The following is a 25993-nucleotide window of genomic DNA, read 5'->3' on the forward strand; positions in this document are numbered from 1 at the left end:
GTTACTCCCTATACACTCACCAATGCATGGCCAGATTTTGCTTCATCTACAAGTTTGCAGATGACACCACCATCTGGGTTGAATCTTAAATAACAATGAGTCGGAGTACAGAAAGGAGATAGAGAGCCTAGTAGCATGGTGTCATGACAACAACCTTTCCCTCAATGTCAGCAAAACAAAAGAGCTGGTCATTGACTTCAGGAAGGGAGGGGAGGGGGGTTGCGGTGCACATGCTCCTGGTTACATCAACTGCGCTGAGGTCAAGAGATTGAGAACTTCAAGTTCCTTGGAGCGAACATCACCAATAGCCTGTCCTGGTTGAACCAAGTCGATGCCATGGCCAAGGAAGTGCAACAGCGCCTCTACTTCCTCAGGAGGCTAAAGAAATCTGGCATGTTCCTGTCGACCCCCACCAATTTTTATCAATGCACCATAGAAAGCATCCTATCCGGATGCATCACGGCTTGGTATGGCAACTGCTCTGCCCAGGACCACAAGAAACTACAGAGATTTGTGGACATAGCCCAGCGCATCACAGAAACCAGCCTCCCCTCCATGGACCCGTTCACCCTTCTTGCTGCATCGGTAACGCAGCCAACATAATCAAAGAGCCCACCCACCCCAGACATTCTCTCTTCTCCCCCCTCCCACTGGGCAGAAGATACAAAAGCCTGAAAGCACATACCAACAGGCTGAAGACAGCTTCTATCCCAGTGCTCTATTGTATGGTCCACTAGTACAATAAGTGGACTCTTGACCTCACAAGCTACCTTTTTTGGCCTTGCACCTTACTACCTGCTTGCACTGCAAATTCTCTGTAACTGTAACACTTTATTCTGCACTGTTATAATTAAATGATTTGTGTGAATGGCATACAAAACAACGTTTTTCACTGTACCTTGGTACACGTAACATATCTCAGACATGTTTAACAGTGAGTTTCTATTTCTATTATGGTACAAATTTGAAACGGTTGATCGAGCCACCACTGGACTAGCATTCAGACAGAATGTCATCCATCAAAATTAAATCTTCATTATAAAACCCTTATCTTTATGTCTAACTACAATTCACAAAAGGTTTGTAACACACCTGTAGTTAATAATATAGTTAAATTTAACATTTTAACCCATGTAATTTAGCTAGATTCACTTTGAGATAGAAAAATATTGTACAATGATCTACTTTGAATTTATTCAAATTACTGTATTCATTTGGTTCAATACTTTGTAGATTATATTCACATGAGCAAAACTGCAGATCCAAATCCAACTACAGAAAAGAACCTTAATGAGTTATGCTGGAATGCACAGGAAGATAAACAATACAGTTTTTAAACTCTTAAATAGATGATGTGTCATTGAATGAAAGATTGAATCAACCTACAAATGAATTACATTAAAGTACTTATATATTTTTGTACATCTGTGTGCCTGGAAAATTGTTCAGCAACCCAAAATAATGTTTACAGATGATTTAATGCAAAGTCATAGAAATACCAACAATTTGACAGTGAATTTGTTTCAGCAATTTAAAAACCTGTTTGAAGTACACAATAACATAATTCCACAGAACATATCATCTTGACAACACAGTTTACCTCTCTACAGTTGCTGCCAGAGTGTTGTGATTCCAGCATATTCTGTTTTTTATTTCAGATTTCCAGAATCCATTCTATGTTGCTTTTGTAATACAAATATAAATCATCCCGACTTTAATTTGATTCAGGAATAAAGCATGATGCTCTGGCTAGGAGTGGGGGGAGAGGGGACGATGAAGTGGGCAGTAAACCATTGCCAAAAGGAACATTCCCAGCATCAGCCAAGTCAAATGGGCATAAGCTTTCCTTGCCTGGATAGCTGGAGTACTGATTTTTCCTTATGGCTGCACAATTAAGAGGATAAGAATGAGCAAAGTGTCTTGCATTTTTAGAGTTTCTCACCAGGCAGAATTGATAGGGAAGCCACAACTGCTTCCTTACTTAGAATTGCAGACCAAATGTTATACCTATAAAAGGATCCATGTGGTTTTCCAGTGGGTATTGCTGTACATATGTACTGGAGTCAGCACGGGTCCTAGAGGACTGGAAATCGCAAATGTGACACCACTGTTTGTGGGGGTGGGGGCAAAGGACATGAAATGACCGGTTAGCCTGACCCCATGGGTTGGTAAAAGTTTAGAGTTCATGATTAAGGATGAAATTTCAGAGTACTTGGAAGTATGTCATAACATATGACCAAATTAGTATGGTTTGGTTAAGAGGAGATCTTGCTTGACAAATCCGTAGAATCCTTTGAGGTAACAAGCAGGTTGATGGATTGTTATTTACTTGGACTTTCAGAAGGCCTTTGACAAGGTACTGCACACAAGGTTGCTAAACAAGATAAAGGCAAGGTACTAGCATGGATATGAGATTGACTAACTGGCATAAGTCAAGAGAGTGGAGATAAAGGCGTACTTTTCAGGATGGCTGCCAGTGACTAGTAGAGTTCCGCAGGGGTCAGTGTAGGGATGACAACATTTCACTTTGTACATTAATGATCTCGATGAAGGAACTGATGGCATTGTGGCTAAATTTGCAGACGATACCGAAGATAGATGGAGGGACAGGTAGTGTCACAAAGGCAGGGAGTCTGCAGGAGGACTTGAACAGGTTGGGAAAGTGGGCAAAGAAGTGGCAGATGGAATATAGCGTAGGGAAATGTGGGGTTATGCAATTTGATAGGAAGAGTAAAAGGTGTAAACGATTTTCTAAATGGGGAGAAAATTCAGAAATGAGAGGTGCAAAGGGACTTGGAAGTCCTAGTTCAGAATTCTCTCAGGTTGAGTCGGTAGTAAAGAAAGCAAATGCAATATTAGCATTCATTTCAAGAGGACTAGAACATAAAAGCAAGGATGTACTGCTGAGGCTTTATAAGGCATTGTCAGACTGCACTCGGAACACTGTGAATAATTTTGGGCCCCATATCTAAGAAGGATGTGCAGGCCCTGGAGAGGGTCTAGAGGAGGTTCACAAGAATGATCCCATGAATGAAAGGCTCAACATACGAGGATGTCTCTGGACCTGTACTTGATGGGAGTTCAGAAGGATGAGGGGGAATCTCACTGAAACCTACCAGATACTGAAAGGCTTGGACAATGGAGAGCATGTTTCCATTGGTATAGAGTTTAGGATCCAAGGGCACAGCCTCAGAATAAAGGGATATCCCTTTAAAACTGAGGAAGAATTTCCTCAGCCAGAGGGTGGTGAATCTGTGGAATTCATTGCTACAGACGGCTGTGGAGGCTAAGTCATTGGGTTATTTAAGGCAGAGGTTGATAGGTTCTCGATTGGTAAGGGAGTTAAAGGTTACGGGGAGAAGGCAGGATGGTTGAAAGAAATCAGCCATGATTAAATGGTGGAGCAGACTCGATGGGCTGAATAGCCTAATTCTGGTCCTATATCTTATGGTCTTATGTGAAAGTGTGAAGTATGTGTATGGCATACAAGCCTGTGCTCAGTGCAGTTGGAGAAAGTGAATCAAACAAGATGCACATCTTAGAAGTTCTCCAGGTCTTCAAGTGGTTCATTATATTTCTGAAACTGCATTTAGTCAGAATAAGAACCCATCCATAAAACTGGCAATGAGGATGTAAAATATAGACCTCGGGTAATGGAAAGGACAGTGTCATGTGAAATGACTTACCTGAGAGTTGACAATGTTGGTAACCATGGTGGCATTTAAGGCAAGAGATCCATGGATGAGCATAGTGGCAGCTAACCCTAAGAGAATACAAGCAAGAGTAGGAACAGGAGAGAATACCAGTCAAAACTTTGTATGAAAGGGGAGCAGCACAGCTGAAGTTGCGCCTGGGTAACTACTTTGCGCAAAGACAATCTAAATTCCTGTGGAGAAGAACATGGCTATACAACTAGATCACAAGACAAGGGAGCAGAAGTAGGCCATTCGGCCCATCTACATGGTTAGATACGATCTCAGACTTCAGCTAGTTGCTTTAGGAGATCTGGTGAATATGATTGGGTACAAGAGCCTTTCAGTTCATACACAGAACGTAAATGTTTTGTAGAACAAATAATATAGTGAAATTGATGAGAATGTGCCTGCAGAAAGTGATGGATTATGGGAGTGCAAGAAAGTTGTTCTGTTAAGAAGCATGTACATTGTATGTGAAGGCTCTATTGTGTTGCCGTTTACTTTGGCAAGTAACAGGAATTGGTTTACTAACAAAATACCCTTTACTGAAGGCAATTAGTTCCCAGCTAACAGTGGTAGCTGGAACAATAAAGCATTAAAGGTCATACCATACCATGTAAACAATAGTATGCACCCATCTGCTTCGGAATATACCTATGCAAACCAGTCTACATTCAATGAATTATACCAAGAACTATTTACATATGAAATTATACAATTAACTAATTTCTAGAGACATACGTGAGTGCATATTTATAACTTTAACCAATTGTAAATTAACTCAGTGCTGAGTCATAGAGCACAGAAGTGGGCCACTCAGCCCATCATATCTATGCTAACCTTTTTGCCTAATTTCCCACAATAAATCCATGTCCATCAATGCCTTGCCTATTTAAGTTCCTGTCTAAATGTCTCAAATTATTCTGACTCCACCACCTCCTCTGGCAGCAATTTCCAAGTATCAAGCACTGTCTAAGCAGAAAAAAAACTTTCTCCTCAAATCCCCTTTAAAAGTTCTCCCTCTCACCTTAAACCTATGCCCCCTTGTTTTAGATATCCCTACAGTGGGAAAATGATTCCTACTATCTACCCTATCTACGCTTCTTATAATCTTATATTCCTCTGTCAGGTCACCCCTCAGTCTCCTTTGCTTCAGGGAAAACAAACCCAGCCTATTCAATCTCTCCCCTTAACTAATGTCCTCCAATCCAGGCAACATCCTGGTGAATCTCCTCTGCACTCTCCCCAGTGCAACCACATCCTTCAATCAGAACTGCACACAAGTAGGCTAACCAGTGTTTCATAAAGTTGCAACATATGTCCCAACTTTTATCTTCTATGCCCCAATCTATGAAGGCAAGCATGCCATATGCCTTCTTCACCACGCTATCTGTGTAGCTACTTTCAGGGAAGAATGGATGAACCCTCAGGTCCCTCTGTTCATCAACATTCATTTGCAACCATTTACCATGTATGTTCTACCCCATTTGACTTCCCAAAACGAATGACCTCACATTTGTCGGGATTAAATTTCGTCTGCCAATGCTCCACCAAACTTTCTATCTGATCTATATCCTGCTGTAGCCTTAGACAACCTTCCTCTCTATCTATAATACACCAACTTCCGTGTTATCTGCAAATTTACTAAACACACCTCCTCTGTTCACATCAAGATTTTAGTTGAAAGGGCTAAGAAATTGAGTTAAATTTAATATCTCCACTCCAGGGACCGATAATTCACATGTATCAATTTTCCAAAGGGGATTCATACATGGCATAGCTTGCATCCTATAATACAAATATTAGTACTATTGTTCCATAACTACGTACATCAATAAATACATTTCATGACATACTTTCTAACATCGACTATTAATACTAAACACAGGGTAATGTCAATTATTACAGTTGTTATAATTACAGTAAAACCCAATAATTTGGTATCACATTGTTCAGAACCTCTGAGGTTCAGCATCTGGCTCAATGGGTTTGGCTTCTCTTACTTCCTTTAAATTCAACGCGGTTTTATTTCCAGTGTTCCCTTCTTGTGCTCCTTTTACTCTCACCAAGGCCCTGTTTCCAGCACTCCCTTTAAACTTAACTGGTTCAATGAAAAATGTATTAGACTATTGTGTAATGTCTAAATAAAAGTGAAGTAAAACTGTGCTGAGGTATTAATCGGAGTAATATTCAATAGTCCAGAAAATATGTCAGTCCAGCAACACCAAATTTCCTAGGGTGCCAGATTATTTTAGGGTACACATTGTTTTTGCTAAATTTATTTAATATCATGAATTAAATCACATTAATTTCTATGTTAAGACCCCATCTTTATGTGCCACTGCCTTCAAATTGCTTTTCATCCCGACTTCCATCTTCTCTCCAACAATCCCTTGTGAACAATGCCTGATATGTCTCCTGCCCTACCACCAGCAGTGTTCATGTCCTCCCCTAGGAACTTGACAGAGTTGTTCATCTTCAGGAACGTCACCACTTACTCCAGGTACTGGACAAATGTCTGATACCTGCCATATTTCTCCAGCTTACTGGCATCCCCTCCACATCCACTACCTGCCATCATCACTTCTCCACCTACAGAACCTGTTCCTTATTACTTCACTCTTGATTAATGTCAAACCACTCCCTCGAGCAGCAACATTCCAACCACTGCCAATGTAGTGGTTGTAGGTTCTTTTGTGGTTATCATAGCAAGTAACAACACAAATAAGTAACCAACACAACAGTCAAAAACTCTCACTTAACACCAGCGAGTAATAAAACAATGCATCAAAAATCATTCCATATGGTACACAGTTCATAAAGGTGCACCACACTGAGAAAACTATGTTAGCAGATCTTATAATGCCACAGAAAGCAAAACAAAAATGCTTTCCATTGCGAAGTATAGATGATCCCAGCATTACAGGGTGGGGGTGAGGTTGCGTTCCTAGAAAATGGTCTGTATCACAATTTTCCATAAGGCGAAGCTACGCCATCCATGCATGCCTCAAGAAATGAGGATTGAAAACAAATTGTTGACTTATTAACTTTATTTTCTACACAAATTCCATGTGAGTGAATTTTATTCAGTATCTCAAATTTTTGGGTAGTGATTTCTGAATTAAGGACGAACTTCCGTAACCTGAATGGCTATAATGTGGGGGTCACCTGTAGTACAAATGTTACAAGATCATTTCAATCCTAAACTCTCATAAACTATGGAGAGCTACAGATCTCAACTAGGAATCAGATGACAGGCAACACTGGCATTGAATGGATCATCTTATTGAAGATCTGGCTTAGCAATGTAACTTTGGCACTTTCCTACATTGTATGCTGCATGATAAATTTGTTTGTGGTTTAACTGGTGAACAAATTCAATCAATATTATTAAACAGACAAAATCTCATATTTGATCTTGCTTGCAAAATTGCAACATCTATGGAAATGGCAGTGACAATTAGTAGTTTACCAGCATAGAGCAATAGCAAAGGATGAGTTTCAAAGCAAGATCAAAAGTATATGGGTGAGAATGGTTTGAATAGCTATTGCGGTTGTAACAGAAATCACCACTCATATATTAATTCAAAATGACAAAGTGTTTTAACTATCAGAAAAAAGGGCACATATCCTCAACATGGAGGTCTAAAGCCAGGATAGATAGACAGGGTCCTTGATGCCATTGACATTGATCTTCTTGTGGCAAAGTTTCTGTTGACACTGATGTTTTGGAGCCAGGTCGATGGGGATAATAAAGTTGATGAGGCAATGGGTCAGTTCAGCAGTCATCAATGCCTGTCATCTTTTTAGTTCCTCACACGGATGATCTCAAAATCTTACAGGTGACTGTGCTTGGATCAAGGGTGTTGCCATGGTATCTTAAGTTTGTCTTTCTGATGTAACAGGGTGTTGGTTATGACAAGACTATGCTTCAAGCATTTTGTTAGAAGCAAGACCGCACTGGAGATAGCTCACTCCGCACCTACGCCTTATCAGTCAACTGTGTCTTTTCCCACCAAGTAGTCCAGGAGTATCTGTTTGTCTTCTTCTGAGATGTAAACCAGGATTTTTTCCAAGGTTCAAGTAGAAATCATCCTTAACCTCAACCACTACTGAGATTGGAGTGCATGCACTGGTAATTACAGCATGTCAATTCCATTTTAGAGTAATCCAAGTATCATGAAGTTTTACCTAATCCCTCAGCAAGAGTCACCAGCTCATTCTAGATGGTGAAGTCCACTCTGTAAAGGCAGTGTTCCTCTTCCCATTTGCTCTTTCAGAAGAAAGTACACTCACTGCCTTGTTCTTTGAGATGGTCATATCTGACCTGTTACATCTCACTCAGCACAGCTACATTCAGTTTCATTACTGTTGGGATTGCCCATAAGGGTCTTTTCATACTTGGTGTGGTACCTCATACAGTGGAGGGGAAGTTGCTTGTACAAACCTCAATGTCTTGGAGGGGGGGGGATATCCAGGAAATGTTAGGAATGCCGTATTCTAGGCCATCTTCAAGAAAGGAGATAAACTTCAATGTGGTAACTACAGAGGGATCTCCCTGCTCTCTGCTACAAGGAAAGTCATCGCCAGAATCCTCCTAGCTGCCTGGTTTTGAGAGTCAAAGAACTGCTCCCTGAATTTCAGTGTGGGTTCCATCCACCTAAAGGCACAGTGGACACGATCTTCACTCTGTGATTACTTCAAAGGAAATGCAAGCACCATACATGGCCTTTTTTTGATATATCTAAAGCCTTTGACTCTGGCGTGAATGGGAGCTGTGGAACAATCTCAAATTTGGCTGCCCACAGAAATTTGTCTCCATCTTACATCTGCTTTATGAAGGCATGCATCCTAACCAAAGAGATCACAACAGAGACTATTTAAGTGAAGACTTGTACTGAAATTGGTTTATTATTGTCACATGTACCGAGGTACAGTGAAAAACTTGTTTTGCATACTGTTCACACAGATCAATTCATTGCACAGTGCATCGAGGTAGTACAAGGTAAAACAATAACAGAATGCAAAATAAAGTGTAACAGCTACAGAGAAAGTGCAGTGCAGATAGACAATAGGGTACAAAGTAGATTGTTAGGTCAAGAGTCCTAGGGAACTCTTCAATAGTCTTATAACAGCAGGATAGAAGCTGTCCTTGAACCTGGTGGTACATATTTTAAGGCTTTTGTATTTTCTACCCAATGGGAGAGGAGAGAAGGGAAAATGTCTGGGGTGGATGGGATCTTTGATTATGCTGGCTGCTTTACTGAGGCAGTGAGAAGTATAGACAGGGTCCATGGAGGGGAGGCTGGTTTCTGTGATGTGCTGAGCTGTGTCCATAACTCTCTGCAGTTTCAAGCAAGGCTGTGAGATCTTTTAAGAATATTAGAAGTTTTGAAAAGATCATCTCTCATTCTTCTAAACGCTAGAGAATCCAGTCCCAATCTTCTCAATTTCTCCTCATATAGCAAACCTGCCATCCCTAAAAGTGGTCTAGTGAATCTTTGTTATACTTGCTTTATGGCAAGGACATTTTTTCTTAGGCAAGGAGACCAAAACCACATACAAGACACTGGGTGCGGTTTCACCAAGGCCCGATACAATTACAATAAGACTTCCTTACTCCTGTATTCAAACCCTCACATAATAAAGGCTAACATACAATTTGTCTTGATAATTGCCTGCTGGATCCACATTTGGTCTTTAGTAACTTGTGTAGCAACATCCCTCTGGTCCTCTTTGAACTTTAACAGTAATCTCTCACCACTTTAACAAATACCCTGCTTTTCTGTTATGTTCATCAAATTCGATGACCTCACAACTTTCCACATTAAATTACATCTGCCATGTTCGCACCTATTCAGTTTCTTCACATTCCCCAGAAGCCTCTTCACATTCTCCTCCAAATTCACAATCCCACCAAGTTTTGTTTCATCAGCAAACTTGAAAATATGATAAATTGGCTCCCTCAACCAAATTGTTGATATTGATTGCAAATAGCTGGGCTCAAAATGCAGATACCTGTGGTACCTTACTAGTCCCAACCTTCCCACCTGAGAAAGATTTGCTTTTTTCCACACTTTGTCTAGTCCAATAACTAATTCTCTTTCCACGTCAGCACTTACCCCCAATTCTACGCACCCTAACCTTGTTGACCAATCTCCTGTATGGGACTTAATCTAATGCCTTGTAAAATCTAAATACACCAGATCCACTTGTTCCCCCTCGTCTATTCTACTAGTCACATCCTCAAAGAACTCAGGTAGATTAGTCAAACACAATTTACCTCTCATTATGGATAGCAGAGCTATGTTCCTGAAAACAGGAGACAGGATCAGAAGTGTACATGTAAGATACTTAATTACTGCAAGAGGTACACAAGAGAATAATGATGTGCAATTCCAGAAGTTAATCCAGTAGAAGCAATACAAGATTCCACTGAATTAAATAAAGAAATGATGCCTTCCTTAAGTACAATGACAATAATATATTCTTTTGAGAAGATCAGAGATTCAGAAAGCCTGAAGAGGTTAAATCTGTAAATCAATTGAGTTCACTGCAGATAAATTTTGTTTAGAAAAGAATTAAACACATTAAACAAGGTAATGGAAGGCTATATTTTGAAATTGCTTTTCTGAACACACACACGTTTCTCATAAGCCTGGATATTTTTGTTCAAACTCATCACCAGCAGTGACCTCTCAACTGAACTCAGTTCAGTTGAATCAAAATGGCTGATCTTGTTCTGCCAGGCTTTACCATAGATGAGCAAAGAGACTATGAGCAACAGAATAGCTGCAGGCTATGGACACAGTGATGGGGTTGGCCCAAAGTAAACCCTACTATGAAACTCTTCTAGAAGCCTTTGATAGCCAAAGTCCAAAGCAGAAGTGATGAGGAATCTTCATCAAAATCCAGCTCTGCCTCTGGACTCCATGGGGAGTCCAGTGGAAGCAGAGTATAAAGCTTGCCGAGTCAGTTTGAGATTTCCACATTTGCATGGGAATCCTGAAACTTACTGTCACTTATGCTGAGAAATGCTAAGAGTTCTGTACGAAACTGCCAGCATTTCCCTGCAAAATGCAAGCCATAATTTGACACAACTGAAATCAAATTGGGTTAGACTAATCTAGGTTCATTACACCCAATATGCATCAGACCAATTTCCCCTCTTTGAGAATGCAAATAAAGCAGTTTTAACTTTTGTTTACATGTTAATATCTTGTTGGGTTTGTTAAAGGAGGGAAGTAAACTTTCTGTGCAAATGCACAATTACCCATGATTCAGTAATTAATGTATGCTTTGGCGAAGTGAAAATTTTGACCAGTAGCTCTTCACTCCAATCTTAGGCTTACCTTTCATAACTGGATGTGATTGAGGCTGTGATTCATTTGTTGATTGATGATTTGTTCCTTCATCAGAAGCCTTTACAACAAGTTTAAACAATTTAAATTTACCATCAATAATGTTAAAGAATATACTCAAATTATTTTGTTCTTAATCTTAATTTAAAATGATACCAACTGTAGACAAACAAATAAACACATTGGTAAGAGGAATGCAAAATAATCAAACTCAGTGGTCCATAATAAATATATTTTAAATTACTAAGATTAAATGATTTAATAGAACTTTCTTTAAATAATAAAATAATAAAATAATTTCATTCTCAGTCTGCGAATGCTTGTGATTGATGGGGTCACATATTTGCAATAGAAAATGTGAATTTATAGATCATATATTAGTTGCAAACAAACAAGGAAATGGTTAGCAAAGATTGTAAGCTTTGCATGGTTTAATTAGAAATTACCCTCATAATTTAAAGTAAGTGCGCCCATATTTCACACACAACTTAACAGCTAATCTTAAGAAAAGAACATTACTGACAATGTAGGTGACTTTTTTATAATTAACTAGTTATATTTTCTGAGGAGAATAACTTAAGTGAAATGTATGTACACAGGAACTTATTACTTTTTACCCTCAACCTTACTTGAACACATAGTGCATCAGTAATAGCAGACTAATGACTGCTAGACTTAATTTATATTTTTAAATAAAAGAACAATGGGAAAGTATTAATCTGTTTAAGATTTCTAACAACATACTCCAAAGGGTTTACCTTTTAATCTTACATATGCTTAACAGAGTTACTGGCAAATCTATGCATTTTTATTTCATCCTTTCAACATCAAGTGGTAGGCAGCAAAAACTGGATCATACATCAAAGACTATGTGCGGCTCCAAGTCATAGAATGACTCTTCCATTTCACATATTGAATTCAAGCAGAATATCAAAGTGCTACCAAAGAACCTCAGGTCTTTACAGAGAAAAGGGCTTTAACATCTGTAGAATGTGAAGTGCAAGACAAATCACCTCAGGGAAATGCTAGCGTTTATTCACAGCAGCAAATTTCCAGCCTTTTGATTCTCTTATTCACTGTACCACCCTGTCTCTCCACAGAACCAGTTCTATGCAAGCAGCCCTTTGTCTCAAAAACTTCAAACATTGCTATAGTGGTTTCATGTTAAGATAGTACACCAAAGCTGCTCTGAATACATCTCGGACCTATGCATTTAGGTTTTTGAACAGATTGAGAGATGGTATGTGAGAGAAAGAGGCAGAGGCACAAAGGTGGGGGGTGGGGGGGGGGTAGTGAGAAAGATGGGGGGGGGAAGTGAGGTAAAGAGGCAGGTGAGAGAGATGGTAAGTGAGAGAGAGAGAGGGAAGGGGTGAGAAAGGGGGGGTGAAAGAGAGAGGGGTGAGAGAGAGAAGGTGGGGATGAGAGAGGGAGGGGAGCAAGAGAGGGGCAGTGAGAGAGGGGATGAGAGGGGGCAAGGGGAGGTAGGGGGCAAGAGAGTGCGGGCAAGCGAGAGGGGGCCGAGATTGGGGGACCAAGAGAGGCCAAGGGTGGGCGAAAAAGGGGGAGTGAGAGGCAGGTGGGTGAGTGGGGGCGGGATGGATGGGGGGAGCGAAAGGGGCCAAGAAGACGGGAATGAGAGTGGGGGTGCCATGAGAGAAGGCTGTGAAAGTGGTGAGAGAAGGGGTTTGTGAGAGAGGGGGCGAGGGAGAGGGGGCACGAGAAAAGGGGTGAGGAAGGTGGAGGGAGTGGAGGGCAACTGAGGGGGATGTGAGGGGGTGCGAGGGGGCAGCGGGGGCGAGAGGGGAGGCAAGAGTGGAGGGCGACAGAGGAGGGGGGTGAGAGGAGGGGGGTGAGAGAGTACGGGGGTGAGAGAGTAAGGGCCGAAAGAGGACAGGGACAAGAGAGGACGGGGGAAGAGTGTATAATTGGCAACCAGAAGAGCCTGTTACTGTGCTGCATAAATAAAGTTTGATAATGTTTTAAAGAGGGGGGCAAGACAGGGGGGGCCAAGAAGGTGGGAGTGAGAGTGGGGGTGCTGTGTGAGAGGGCCAAGCGAGAGTGGTGAGAAAAGGGGGGTGGGTGAGAGAGAGGGCAAGGGGGGCAAGGAGGGGGGAGAGAGGGGGGCAAGAGAGGGGGTGGGCGAGGGGGAGGGGGAGGGGGGAAAGAGGGTATAATTGGGCAGTGCATGCTTGTTGGGCCAGAAGGGCCTGTTCCCGTGCTGCATAAATAAAGCTTTATAAAGCTTTAAAGGGGGGGAAGAGAGAGGGGCCAAGGAAGTGGGGGCAAGACAGCAGGGGCTGAGAGTAGGGGACCAAGAGAGGTGGGCAGTGGCTGAGGGCGGGCAAAAAAGGGGGTGGTGAAAGACAAGTGAGAGAGAGGGGGTGAGAGAGAGAGAGGTGGGGGCAAGAGAGGGGGTGAGGGGGCAGAGAAGGTGGGAGTGGGGGTGACATGAGAGGGGGCCATGCGAGAGTGGTGAGAGAAGGGGAGGTGGGGCAAGGGGGGCACGGGGCAAGAGGGAGGTGAAGGAGGGGTGGGGGGCGATAGAGTGGATACGCGAGGGGGGTGAGGGAAGGGCGAGGGGGGGGTGGCGAGAGGGTATAATTGGGCAGCGCATGCTCGTTGGGCCAGAAGGGCCTGTTACTGTGCTGCATAAATAAATTTTTATAGAGGTTTAAAGACGGGGTGGTGGCAAAGGGGAGCAAGAAACGCCAAGGGTGGGCAAAAAAGGGGGAGTGAGAGGCAGGTGGGAGAGTGAGCGCGAGATGGGGGGTAACGGTGGGCTGAAAAGGTGGGAGTAAGAGTGGGGGTGCCATGAGACAGGGAGGGGGTGAGTGAGAGTGGTGAGAGAAAGGGGGTGAGAGAGGGGGCGAGAGGGAGGTGGAGGGGCTGGAGGGCAACAGGGGGGATGTGAGGGAGCGAGAGAAGGGGGGCGAGGGAGGGGGTGAGAGAGGGGGCACGAGGGGGGAGGGGGCAAGAGGGGCCGCAAGAGAGGGGGGAAAGAGGGTATAATTGGGCAGCGCATGCTTGTTTGGCCAGAAGGGCCTGTTCCTGTGCTGCATAAATAAAGTTTTATAAAGCTTTAAAGGGGAGGAGAGGGGGGCAAGAAAGCAGGGCCTGAGAGTGGGGGACCTAGAGAGGTGGGCAGTGGCCAAGGGTAGGCAAAAAAGGGGGAGTGAGAGACAAGTGAGAGAGAGGGGGAAGGAGAGAGGTGGGGGCAAGAGAGGGGGGGGTGAGGGGGCAGAGAAGGCGGGAGAGTTGGGATGACGTGAGAGAGGGCCATGCGAGAGTGGTGAGAGGAGGGGGTGAGAGGGGGGTGAGGGGGGTGCAAGGGGGCACTAGGGGCGAGAGGGAGGTGAAGGAGGGGGTAGGGGGGTGAGAGAGCAGATACACGAGGGGGGTTGGCGAGAGGATATAATTGGGCAGCACGCGCTCGTTGGGCCGGAAGGGCCTGTTACTGGGCTGCCCCTGCTCCTGGGGGCACGAGAGAAGCGGCGAGAGGGAGGTGGGGGGGGGGGGTTGAGAGAGGGGGTTAAGGGGGGAGAAAGATGGCATAAGGGGGGTGAAAGATGGCGTAAGGTGGGCGAAGGGACAAGCGGGGGGAGTGAGGGGAGATGAGTGGGTGGAGGGGGTGAGTTGGGATGGGCAAGGAGGGGCAAGAGGGGGTGGGTGAGGAGTGGTCAAGAATAGGGGGTTGAGAGGGGTGGCCAAGAGGGCAGGCGAGGGGGGGGCACGAGGGGGAGAGCTTACTGAGTGCAAGGGCGTTAGAAAGTGCAAGAGTGTGTGAGTGCAAGAGGCAGGTAGGGGTGTGCAAGTTGGGGGCTTTGCAAAACAGGGGCTCCAGGCAGTGGTGCCAGGGAATGGTTTGTGAGGATAAATGTATGGAAGACAATGTGTGTATGAGAGTTAATACGTGAAAAGTGTGTGTGTGTGCGTGTGTACGTGTGTGTGTGTGAGTTAGTGTGTGTGTGTGAGAGAGAGAGAGAGAGAGAGAGAGAGAGAGAGAGAGAGAGAGAGAGAGAGAGAGAGAGAGAGAGAGAGAGAATGATGAGTCCGTAAGAGGATGGGAGGGGGGAGCAAGAGTGTAAGAGACAGTGTTACCTTTTCATCTTTCACATTCTGAACTTCAATGCCTTCTTCATGAGATTCAATATAACTGATGTGACTGTAAAAAAATAAACAAATGTAAAGTTCAAAGCTACAAAAATAATTACACAATATAAAAATATAATGCACATGCAACAGAAGAACACTTAATGACACATTGATCAATACGTTATCATTATATATGCAGAATATCTGCCAGAATTACTTTGCTGATTTCTTCATCAAGAATAAAAAGGATCATTGATCTGGCACAGTTTACATCAAAAGTGCACTATTTGCACTGAAGCTTATGCTGATCAAACTGACTTGTTTAATGGCATTCAATCAAAAGTACACAGGGGTTTCACTTACCGATAAACCTTGCAAAATTCTGAAGTAAGTGAGTTCCTAGTTTGTTCATTAGAAGCTTAGCAAGCAGACTTAACTGATTATTTCTGGGATGGACGAAGTGTAGGGAAATTGTGGAGCTGAAAGCAGTCATTCACTATAAACTAAATCAGCTGTGACTTGCACTGACAGGAAGCTTTCATTTGTTTTATTATGTTCTAATGTAAATAAATAAGGACAGTAATAGTAAGGCTGTTCAAATAAGAGATTAAATCCAAAACCCAGTATTTGTCTTTCTCACTTCAGGTTCCCACATGTAAATGTAAAAAGTTCCAACTGTTTAAATACCTGTCTGGGACTTCTCTATATGTATGGTCAAACACAGAAATTTTGCTCTCACTAAAGGAAGAATCTTGCACTATCTGTCAGTAGGCCCTGTTGTAGGAACCTGCAAGGAGACCAGAGGAGGAATTCAATCTTGCTGAGATTCCCTTGTATTTACTTTTTGGCTCTCAGGCATGGTGCAGGAGCCACAATCCCAATGATTTCGGGTGGGGGGGGGGTGGGGTGGGGGAATGGGGGGATGTTACAGGACTATAGGGAAGAACGGAAAGGGAAAATAAACTTTGCTTAATGTTTATAACTATTTAAGCATGTTTTAGGTGATTTTATTTTGTCAGTTTATAATTATAATTTTTAAACTTTTGGTTTTCACAGTTAAAGTTTTCTTAACTTTGACAGCAGGCAGAGTTGGGATAGGGGTTTGCAGGGTCTCAAAAGATTTCAGGGGGTTTTTGGAAGCAGGACTGTACTTGTTTGTGATTTGAGGCCCTGCTACTGCTCTCGGCTCAAGTGTTTGTGACATTGTGTGCCAACAGCATAGGTCGATACAGAAAGTTCTGGGAATGGGGTGGCAGATGGCTGGCTGGGCAGAGGCAGCAAGCCCTGGCCCATGGCCTTTTTCTTGTAGTGTACATCTCTCTGTAATTTGGTAGTTCAACACTCAAAGCTCAAACAACATTATTAAAAAAATATTATATTTACAGGATTGCTCTTTTTGGGAGTTTGTTGTGTGCAAACTGACTCCAAATTTTTACATCACGATGGTGACAAGGAGCCAAAAAGTACTTCAGTTTCCTGTGTTCAAGATGCCAGGTAAATGCTATCTAAAAAAAACAATTTAATCACATCCCAATTATGCCCAAGCTTTTTGTCTCTTTGCTGGCACATGGTTTCACAAGTATCAGCTACCCTCCATTTACTTGTCCAAGTGAATGTCTGCAAGCTATTCACCAATAGTCAGTTTTCAGCATTGCAGCCAAGTCCATCCTAATCTGATCTCCACATATCTGCATTTCAAGAAGTTGTTGTTGGAGAACAATCAAATTTGGGAACAAGGCCTGATTATTCTCCATGTAACTGTGTACTAACTGCAACATCTACACCATTAACTTTGGCCAAGCCCAACATCACATGGTATATACAGTCCGCCTTTGCTGATGCTGGGTTAATATTCTAGAATTTCCTAGCTGCAACAACAACCATAACTTTAAATTACTCAACACTAGTAATATCGCAAAACCTTTTAATGTGCACCACAGAAGCATTACAAAATAAATTTCAGTGATCAAAGCCAATGACCAAAAATGTGGTTAAAGAGGTGGGTTTTAATCAACATCTTAAAGGAGGAAAGAGTGGAAAAGAGATAGAGAGGTTTACAGAGGGAAATCCAGAAATTATGGAATGGCAACTGAAGGCACATTTTCTAATATTAGATTCAGGGATGATTAAGAGGCCCAAATTACATTAGCAAAGATATCTCAGAGGGTTGCAAGGCTTGATTTCTAAACATGGATAAGAACTTTAAATGCAGGGCGTTACTTAACAGGAAGTCAATATAGGTTTGCAAACCACAGTATTGATAGGTAAATGGGGACTTGGTGCGAGCAAGGGCAGCAGATTTTGAGGACTTCAAGTTTCCAAAGAGGGAAAAAATGGAAATTGGCCAGAAGTGCACTGGAATGTGAAGACAAGCATAAGAAAAAAAACACGGATGAGAGTTTCAACAACAGATGGAGAGAAGCCAGGCGAAATGATAGAGGTGGAAGCAAATGGTCTTAGTGATGGCATGGTCATGTGGCCCAAAATCATTTTAAGTTCAGTTATGACATCATGTTATGAAGAGCTTGGTTAGTTTCACACCCTTGCTAGGAGTGGATGCTGTGGCTCAAAATCAGGTAATATTTAGTTGGAGGAGATTTCTGCTCATCCATCGCTATACGTTATGGTGGGTGAGTACTAGAAAGCAGCCAATATATTGATTTTGAAAGTGGTAGACAGAGCTAAGTCAGATCATTACAGATGTTGGTTTAGCATTTTTAATAGCTAAAGCTTTGCAAATATTTAATTAAATTTGAAATGACTATATTTATACTTGAGAAAATAAGTAGAAACAGCCATTGCAGAGGAAGGAACAGCATACTTGACAACTCTGAGAGAATGTTTTTAGAAGATGACTGAAATGTGGCTCCAGGAGATACAGTAGTGTTATGTGCATGGACTTTCCAGAAGCTTTTGATAAGATAGTTACGAATTCAATAGAAAAGCAGCAATTTAGAATGAAAGCTGGTTGCAAAGGAAGAGTCAAGGGCAGTTTCTGAGAGTTGACGGAAATGACAAACAGCATCACACAGTATACCACAGTAAAAACAGAAAATGCTGAAAGCAGTCAGTAGGTCAAGCAGTAGCTGTGGAAAGAGAAACTGAGTTAACATGGTTTCTTCAATGCAGAGGAAATCATATTGGTGTGAAACCCTATTAAACCTTAGTAAGACAACAGTTGCTCGCTGTTGTTGTCTAGGCCCCACAGCATAATTTTTTTAAATTTTATACTTGTAAAGATACAGGAGGCCATTCAGTCCATCAGAATGATGTCAGCTCTCAGGGGAGCAATTCCATTTTTCCTCCCCCCCCCACCATTTCCCTGCATCCCTGCAATTTATTTTCTCTCACACATGCCCATTGACTTCCCTTTGATTCTTTTTGCCATTAACCATAACTATGGGGTAATTTACAGTAGCCAATTAACCTATCAGTGCATTTTTTTGACATGGGAGGACACCAGAGTACCTGGAGGAAACACACAGTGTCACACAAATAGCACCCAAAGTCAGAATCTGTGAGGCAGCATTACCCAACCACCCTAAGAATGGCATTCAGGAAATTGAGAGGTTGCAGTACAAATTTTCTGGCTTTCTGCCTGTTATGAGAAATAAAAATTGGGCCTGTTTTTGCTAGAGAAAAGGATACAAGAGGTAATTTGGCATAAGTGTTAAAATTAATGAAGGATAGTGTAGAAAATAGTGAAAAACATTGTTCATATTGTTTCAGTGGTCTAGGACAAGGGCACATGGAAACAAGATTAAATGTGGTGGAATGGAATGGTGGAAGAAAAGTCTTGTTACAAAGAGAGCTGCAAGGCTGTGCAAAACTCTGCTATTATTCATGATTGGAACAGGTGTCATGTTAAAAGTTAAGACCATTTTATGTGATTAATTAAAAGAAATAGGAACAAAGTTAAGTTATGTCAGGACTGATATGACATCATATGGAGGATAAACCTATATGGGCTTAATGGGCTGTTTCCAAGTTGCAGTGTTGAGGTCATTTATATAATAATGGAGTGTTACTGGACCCAACGTTCAGCAACAGAAAACAGTAAAAAGATTTGCTTTATATGGTGCCTTTCACAAAATCAGATCATTCCAGGGAGATCTAAACCAATAAAGCATTGTTACATTGTAGTCATTATTGTAATGTGGGAAAATGTAATCAATAAAATGACCCCTCTTAATCCCATGATAATTCCTGGTCTGTTGACCTGTCATCTCAATATTGTTACTATAACATCAGACTCCAAATTTCACTCTTGCCATCAACTACTTCACCCACCCTCACCGTTTTTACCTCAGTGGCACCTTCTTGTACTAACCCTGTATCTCAGATTTTTTCTTATCTCAGTTCCTGAATGGCCAATCCTTTATTTTCCCTGGCTTTAGCCAGAGAGAACAGTATTCCTTCGTCCACCTATGGTCCTGTAAGAATTTTGAATATTTTGAGAAATCAACTTTCATTCACTGAAGGCCCCTTATCCTCTGGATTTTAGATCTAAGTACATCCAGCTCTTAACATATTCAAACCCCACCTTTATTTTTAATCTTCTAGTTAACCCTTTCCCTATTTTAAGCTCCTTGAGAACATTTTGAAAGTTTTAATTATGTCACGTCAAACTTGCTTGGTAACTTCACCAATAACGTACCGTGTTTTTTCACAGTCATTGCTGGATTTATATTTTGTGCTCCAGAACTCTTGTCCTCTTGCTAAAATATCATATTCAGTCATCATTTTATATTCTTTGCGAGCCAGATATCCCCTGACACCTATAAAAGATGATAAGCAAGAAACAAAAGAAGTAAAGTTAATCTTCTGGGAATATTTAGTTAGAAATACAGTGTAATTATTAATTCTAGAATATAGCAGTTTCAAATCACTTGCACACGATGGTATTGCCAATGTATTTTTTAACTCACTTAAAATATATTTTCCCATTATCTATTTGGAATAAATGAGTATATTCAAAATGTAACAATTTTTAAGTAGAAGCAAAATTTGCAACACTAGATTGAACAACTGTGCAAGGGAACCCTTTAGATGGAATGAGCGCTGCCCAAGTACACCAGGAACTCCAAGTGGTTTCCTCGATTTTCCTGTCTGCATTGAAACCTAGGCATCTGCAGACAGAGGTGGCGAACATTGTCGAAGGAGTCTCCACACCCCAACAATAGTTGAAGCATCAGAACTGTTAGTGACACCAGAATGAGATTTGAACAATTATGCAGGAAGATTTTTCAATACTCTTCCAATCACAGCACATCAAGTGATGTGGGGAAAAATTGCAAAACAGTTTGCACAAGGTTGCTTGCTTAGTCACCAACAATTTCAGTGGGATACTGCAAGTCCATAGGAATGACTAATGATAAACTGCCCTTTCAGAAGATGGATAAGCAGAGAATGAAATGCCAAGTTCTGCCATCCACTGCAAAGGCAGATGTAGCCAACATGCAGCAGAGACCATGCCAATATCTAATAATCAGTACTACTAACCTAAGGGATGCCGCTGGAGAATGCACTGGCTATTACATGCAGGATTATCATAAATGTATTTAAAATTAATTTACTTATGATGTAGCTGCACACATTAGCCATAACAATTCTTTCCACATTGTCATCTCAGTGATAGCAGTAAATTGGAAGATGCAATAAAAGAATTTATTGTACAATCAGCCATAACAAACCCTGACATGAACAACCTCAGAGCAGTTTTATTAATGTTTGTACTACTTGTAGAAAAAAAATGTTTTATAATGTTATATTAATATAAACATGAAACAAGAAATGAGATTGTACAGAGAACTGCCAGATCAAGTTGCTCTTTATATGGAAGGTTTCAGTGTTGAAAAGGAATATTAATAACCAAGGTTTTGCACTAAAATTTTCTCATTTTTTTTCAATGCTGCAGTGATACGGTACTGAAACAGACTCTGTAAAAAAAGATGCTGATGTTGATTTTCATGCAGAATTCAAAAGTACTTTTTGCTTTGGTTTGTAACAATCAGTTTTTAAATCAAACAATGCCTCAAAGTTCAATGCCTTTTTGGCATAACTTTAGTGTACAACGATCCTACCCATCATGTCCCAAGTGAGCTCATTTATAGCTACAAGAAATATTCTGCTTTTACATAACCATTGCACTTGGGGCTAGTTAGAATGAGAATTAAAAAGTGCAGCTGTTGTCAGAATCAACTGAGAAAACTGGAAATGAAGAGTTTGTGAGCTTGAAAACTACAACTTTCAATGGAACATTTTACAGCTATGACACTTTATTGGCATTCTGTGCAAGGATCTGGATTTGCTTCAGGCTGCATTGGAGATTCCAAGATCATCAAAAGAGCTCAAGTCCCATTGACCATAAAGAGGACTTCACAGGATCAAATATGGCAATTCCTATGGCCATTTTCAGAAGAGATTGGAACAAAGGAGAATCAGGTAATATTTAAGGAATAAGATCCCACCATGTATTACTTCTCCCCAGAGAATAGAGAGATAATATTTCAAACCGGGACTTGATTTGAGGTGCTGCATGCAAGAATAAGCTTTGATACAAGAGGCAATTGTAGAAATCTGTCATAAACTGCATGAGAACTTTCACGTCTGGTCACCTACCTGCTGCATGGTTTACTATATGGTTGTGAAGATAATGACTACACCCACGTTATGTACACCATCATTTTGAATTTGGAGAATTCATGCAAGTTCTGACAAACAACAGTACAGACATGCACTTGCCAAATGACTGACATCCTTGAAAAAACATGCAGTGAATGCATTGCTTTTTCACATTACTGCAAAGAAGAAAGAATCATTTTGATGTTACTGGTTTTCCCAAGATCCTGCTGCATTCATTGGCATCCACATTGCTTTTGAACTACAAGGGAAAAAATATTCTTCAATAGGAATAGGTTCCACTTACTGTATTTTGAAAAGAAAAACAGGTTCTGTGTAACCACATACAAAAGATTCCAGATGTGAACATGGGATATGCTGCAAATTGTGACAATGTGTAGCTATTTCAAACCTCAATCTTCCTTGACCTGTCCAGAGGTCAGTGCCAAAACCAACCTCTTATTCCCATTAAAATGACCTAATTGTTTAGAAGAGTGCATAAATTAGCCATCTATCTCCACAAGAGCTGACAATAGGAGGACCAGTTAATTTGTAAAAGTGCCACTCATTTGTACAATCTGAGGATTTGTATTACTGGGTGCCATGTTCTATACAAATGTAATGCCCTCCTGTATGATAATTTACTTCTGGTAGGGTATCTGGAACTTGTTCCTGAACAGGCTGGTCCGACTCCATATGATCTACTGTGCTCCTTGGGAGAAGGGCTAGGACTGACAGGTGCTGTTTTCCCAAGTCAGCCTTATTAAACAGGATAAGCCTATCCATTTCCATTCTGATGGGATTTAGATTTATGCCCCCAGGACAACTGATCAAGCAGTAGCAAAGAAAGCCCTGAGAAACAACAACATACATCACTGTTACTATGGTCAGCAAGCCAATGTTTCTAATGCCATGCAATTTACAGTTCCATGGAAATAGCCATACTATTGACTGCTAATGTGGAAGGGTTTGCGACAGACCCAAGAAAGTAGTGACACACTCTATTGATCTTTGCCAGGAAGGAGATCATTCCATGACATTATCATAAGAAACATAAACTCAAGAATTTTGCTCCGTTGCCAGGCAACCTGCCTTACTAAAATGAGAGGCTGCATGTTGATGCGATGCTCCATTGCATCAAATTATTAGCAGAGAATAACACAATTCTTCATCAACCTTTTGAATTAGGCATTCTAGTCAAGTGACATCAGAGCAGATATGGAACATCCAGGTAACACTCTGAGAAATAATAAGATGCAGTGTTAAAACAAAGGAGAGGTGGAAAGGGATTCATGGGATTGCTCCCTTGGGAGCTGACATGGACTTGATAGCCTCCTTTGGTGTTGAGGTATGATCCCTCTGAGCCAAACAATGTTGCTCCTTAGCCTCTTGCTGAATGGATTACAAAGGTGCTAGACTTCAATTTACATGCTCTTTTGCATATTACTTCCATTTCACATAAATTTGAAGCAAATCACCATTTCAATGATTTTGTAAATAAGCTGATCCATGAAATTCCTCCTTCTTAAGCAGTCCCATGGGTTGGCAGATAATTTGCTTCCATTCCAGTTGAGGAGTGGAAGATGCCTATGCATGAATTCTTTTACTGTGGGTGGCTGTTGCACACATCCTATTACACAGTTTTGATACAATAAGGCCTTAGTCCAATGACAAGGAGGTACAAAACAACTGGAGACATGAGTCTCCTGCACTAACTTAGTGCAGATGTGCACATGCATACTTGCATTCACACACACACACTCACAAGTGCACTCTGATCACACACAAATATGGCCCATGTTGCCTATATTATTTTCCTCAGCCTCATCCCTCACCATTCTTCAGTTTCCTTTCCTCTTTCCCTTAAATGCATCCCTCAGACTCCATCCTCCCTTGTACCTCCTCCTTTTCAGCACCTTCCTTCAGCTGCTTCCTTCTTTGTTCTCTTCATTCCACCGCTTTCCTCCTCCCACCCAAACTACCACCCAGCCTCCTCCAACTTTCCAGCTGCCAGCAGCTCCCTCTCCCAAAACGATCCTATCCACTGACCATGCTACTCTATAGGTTCTGATCACCCTCTCCACAACCAGCCACTGCCATGCTTCCCCCCCCCCCACCCCCACCCCATCCCAGGAATAATACCACCCAAAACCGGAGGCCTCACTCAGAAATCTCCCCCCAGAAAACCTCAGGAGAATCTTCAGCCACCAACTACAGCTGTGTCCCAGTGCTCTGTGGATGGGCTAGTGGGGTTCTGCACACAATTTCCTGGACATTGCAAGCAGATTCATGGTGTAGCAGCAGGAGCAACTCATTCCACAGTCATCAATACTCAGTATGTATAATGACCATAAACTTCTCCTGCACTGTCCCCAAACTCAGGGAACCTCTGCTTCACATGCTGTTCCAGGGCATTTGGTGGGTTCAACTGCAGTTCTGTGTATGGGATGATCAGGTGGATGGCAATATAAAATATTAATGGATTAACTCAACTTGAACTTGCTTAGTTCTCGTATTTCCGAAATATAAAATGGAATAATGGAGCAAATTTTTGTTATATTGTCATTTTAAGTAGGAGCCATTTAAAAAAAAGCATTTAATGGAATATCCACACAGAATTCAAATCACTTGAATGCAATTTTTGTTAGCCCTATAGGAAGAAGGATTAAAGTGAGCATGAAATTGTTAAAAGTTTAGGGTTGATATTAAGAAAAATGCAGTTGTCTCTTGTAAAACCTTTAATTATTTTTTTGCCTATTGTCCCACTTAAACAGTAAAGGGATCAGCTTTCCAGTGAAGTAATCAACGTGCAATTACATAATTATCTGACAGTTTGTCAGAAAATAATAACATGGCAATGCTCTCTGGCTATTGGAATTAGAGACATTATTTTACACCCATTTACTTAGACAACTAATTACTTGTAGATGTGAATTGCCAGCAAATATCGACATTTAAATGTTACAATCTTTTTCCCCAAAGAATACGCTATAATGCAGTTAAAAATAAAAGCTCCCACCCCATTTCCACAGTGAAGTAAAAGATTGAATAAATCCAGAATAATCCCAGATTTGCATCTCCTGTCATTTTCTGTACCCACAAGAAAAAACTCAGCACATGTGTGGAAACCAGTAATTTAATACCATCTAGGGCATGAAATGATTCAGCACAGGAATAAGTATCAACATAAGGAGATTATATTCAGTTGGAATGAAGCTGATGCACATTTCTGAATGTTGATCTTGTACAGTTCTGCAATGTAAGGACAGTTTTTGATTTGTTTAATCCTTCTTGTAAAAGTGCAAAGTATTAAAAATATAGAAACAAGTATGCATATATATTAGAACATTGTTATCTTTTTATCTGCTTTTGATGGATCAATGATTAGGGAATAGTCTAGGCCATCTGAGACCTTTGGGCCATGAGCTCCTGTACTTGAAAGAAATGTGTTTATTTTTAAAAATGCTAATGTAATCTACCTCAAAGCAATAGCTTTAACAAATGAACAAAATAAATGAGTCACGAGTTTTCCATAAGGAGCTACTTTTCCCTATTCTCTCCACCTGTGAGCATCTGCTGTCAGAATCACTGAGCAACATCATATATGCAAAATTAATAAAGTTTCATACAAATCAAAGTAGGCAGAGTAAAGAGATCAAGAAGTATTCGGTTTAATTTCTACTTCCCCCTCACTGTTTGGACTTATAAGGTCATTTACAAAATATAATTCAGTGCCTTTGAAACGTTTGCTACTGTTGACAGAACTCTGCCTGGAGGAGGGCCATTGATAACAATTAGACTGGCCCTCTTACACTACCCTCACAGTATCTGGCATTGGTTCTGATGAAAGAAAACCTACTAAGGTTAATATCCCCACTTTGATCTCTGTTGAGGCATACTAGAAAGAATTAATTTACATTACAGATGAGAAAAATGTTGACAGTATGAAAAGGCATCTTGTTTCTGGTATGTGAATGTTCTGCGACAGGAGAATCAGAAAGAAGAGGAAGTGAGGAGACAGAAGGATAAGCACCATTGCTGCTTTTATAGTGAAGTGGATGAAAGGAGATTAGATTCCAACACATCTTAGTTTACAGAAGCATGTCAACCAAATGCTTCTGGAATCTCAGACTAAATCTTCACGTATAATGCAATAATAAATGAGCAAAGCTTTCAATAAGAGTAGTAACAGATTTAACAAATCATTTCTACAGTTAAACTTCT

General features: G+C 41.2%; 1 protein-coding gene across 1 annotated transcript in view; it reads right to left on the bottom strand.

Moving 5' to 3' along the window:
- The window catches only part of myo3b (myosin IIIB), a 316747-nt gene that overhangs the window by 71674 nt on the left and 219080 nt on the right, over positions 1-25993 (bottom strand). The window contains exons 28-30 of the mRNA XM_052029302.1: positions 19806-19926; positions 15155-15218; positions 11048-11117 (exon numbers count right to left, since the gene is read on the bottom strand). Coding sequence (XP_051885262.1) covers positions 11048-11117; positions 15155-15218; positions 19806-19926 — 255 coding nt within the window. The remainder of the gene's footprint in view (positions 1-11047; positions 11118-15154; positions 15219-19805; positions 19927-25993) is intronic.

This window comes from Pristis pectinata, chromosome 1 (assembly GCF_009764475.1).
Source record: "Pristis pectinata isolate sPriPec2 chromosome 1, sPriPec2.1.pri, whole genome shotgun sequence".
NCBI classification, from domain to species: Eukaryota; Metazoa; Chordata; class Chondrichthyes; order Rhinopristiformes; family Pristidae; genus Pristis; species Pristis pectinata.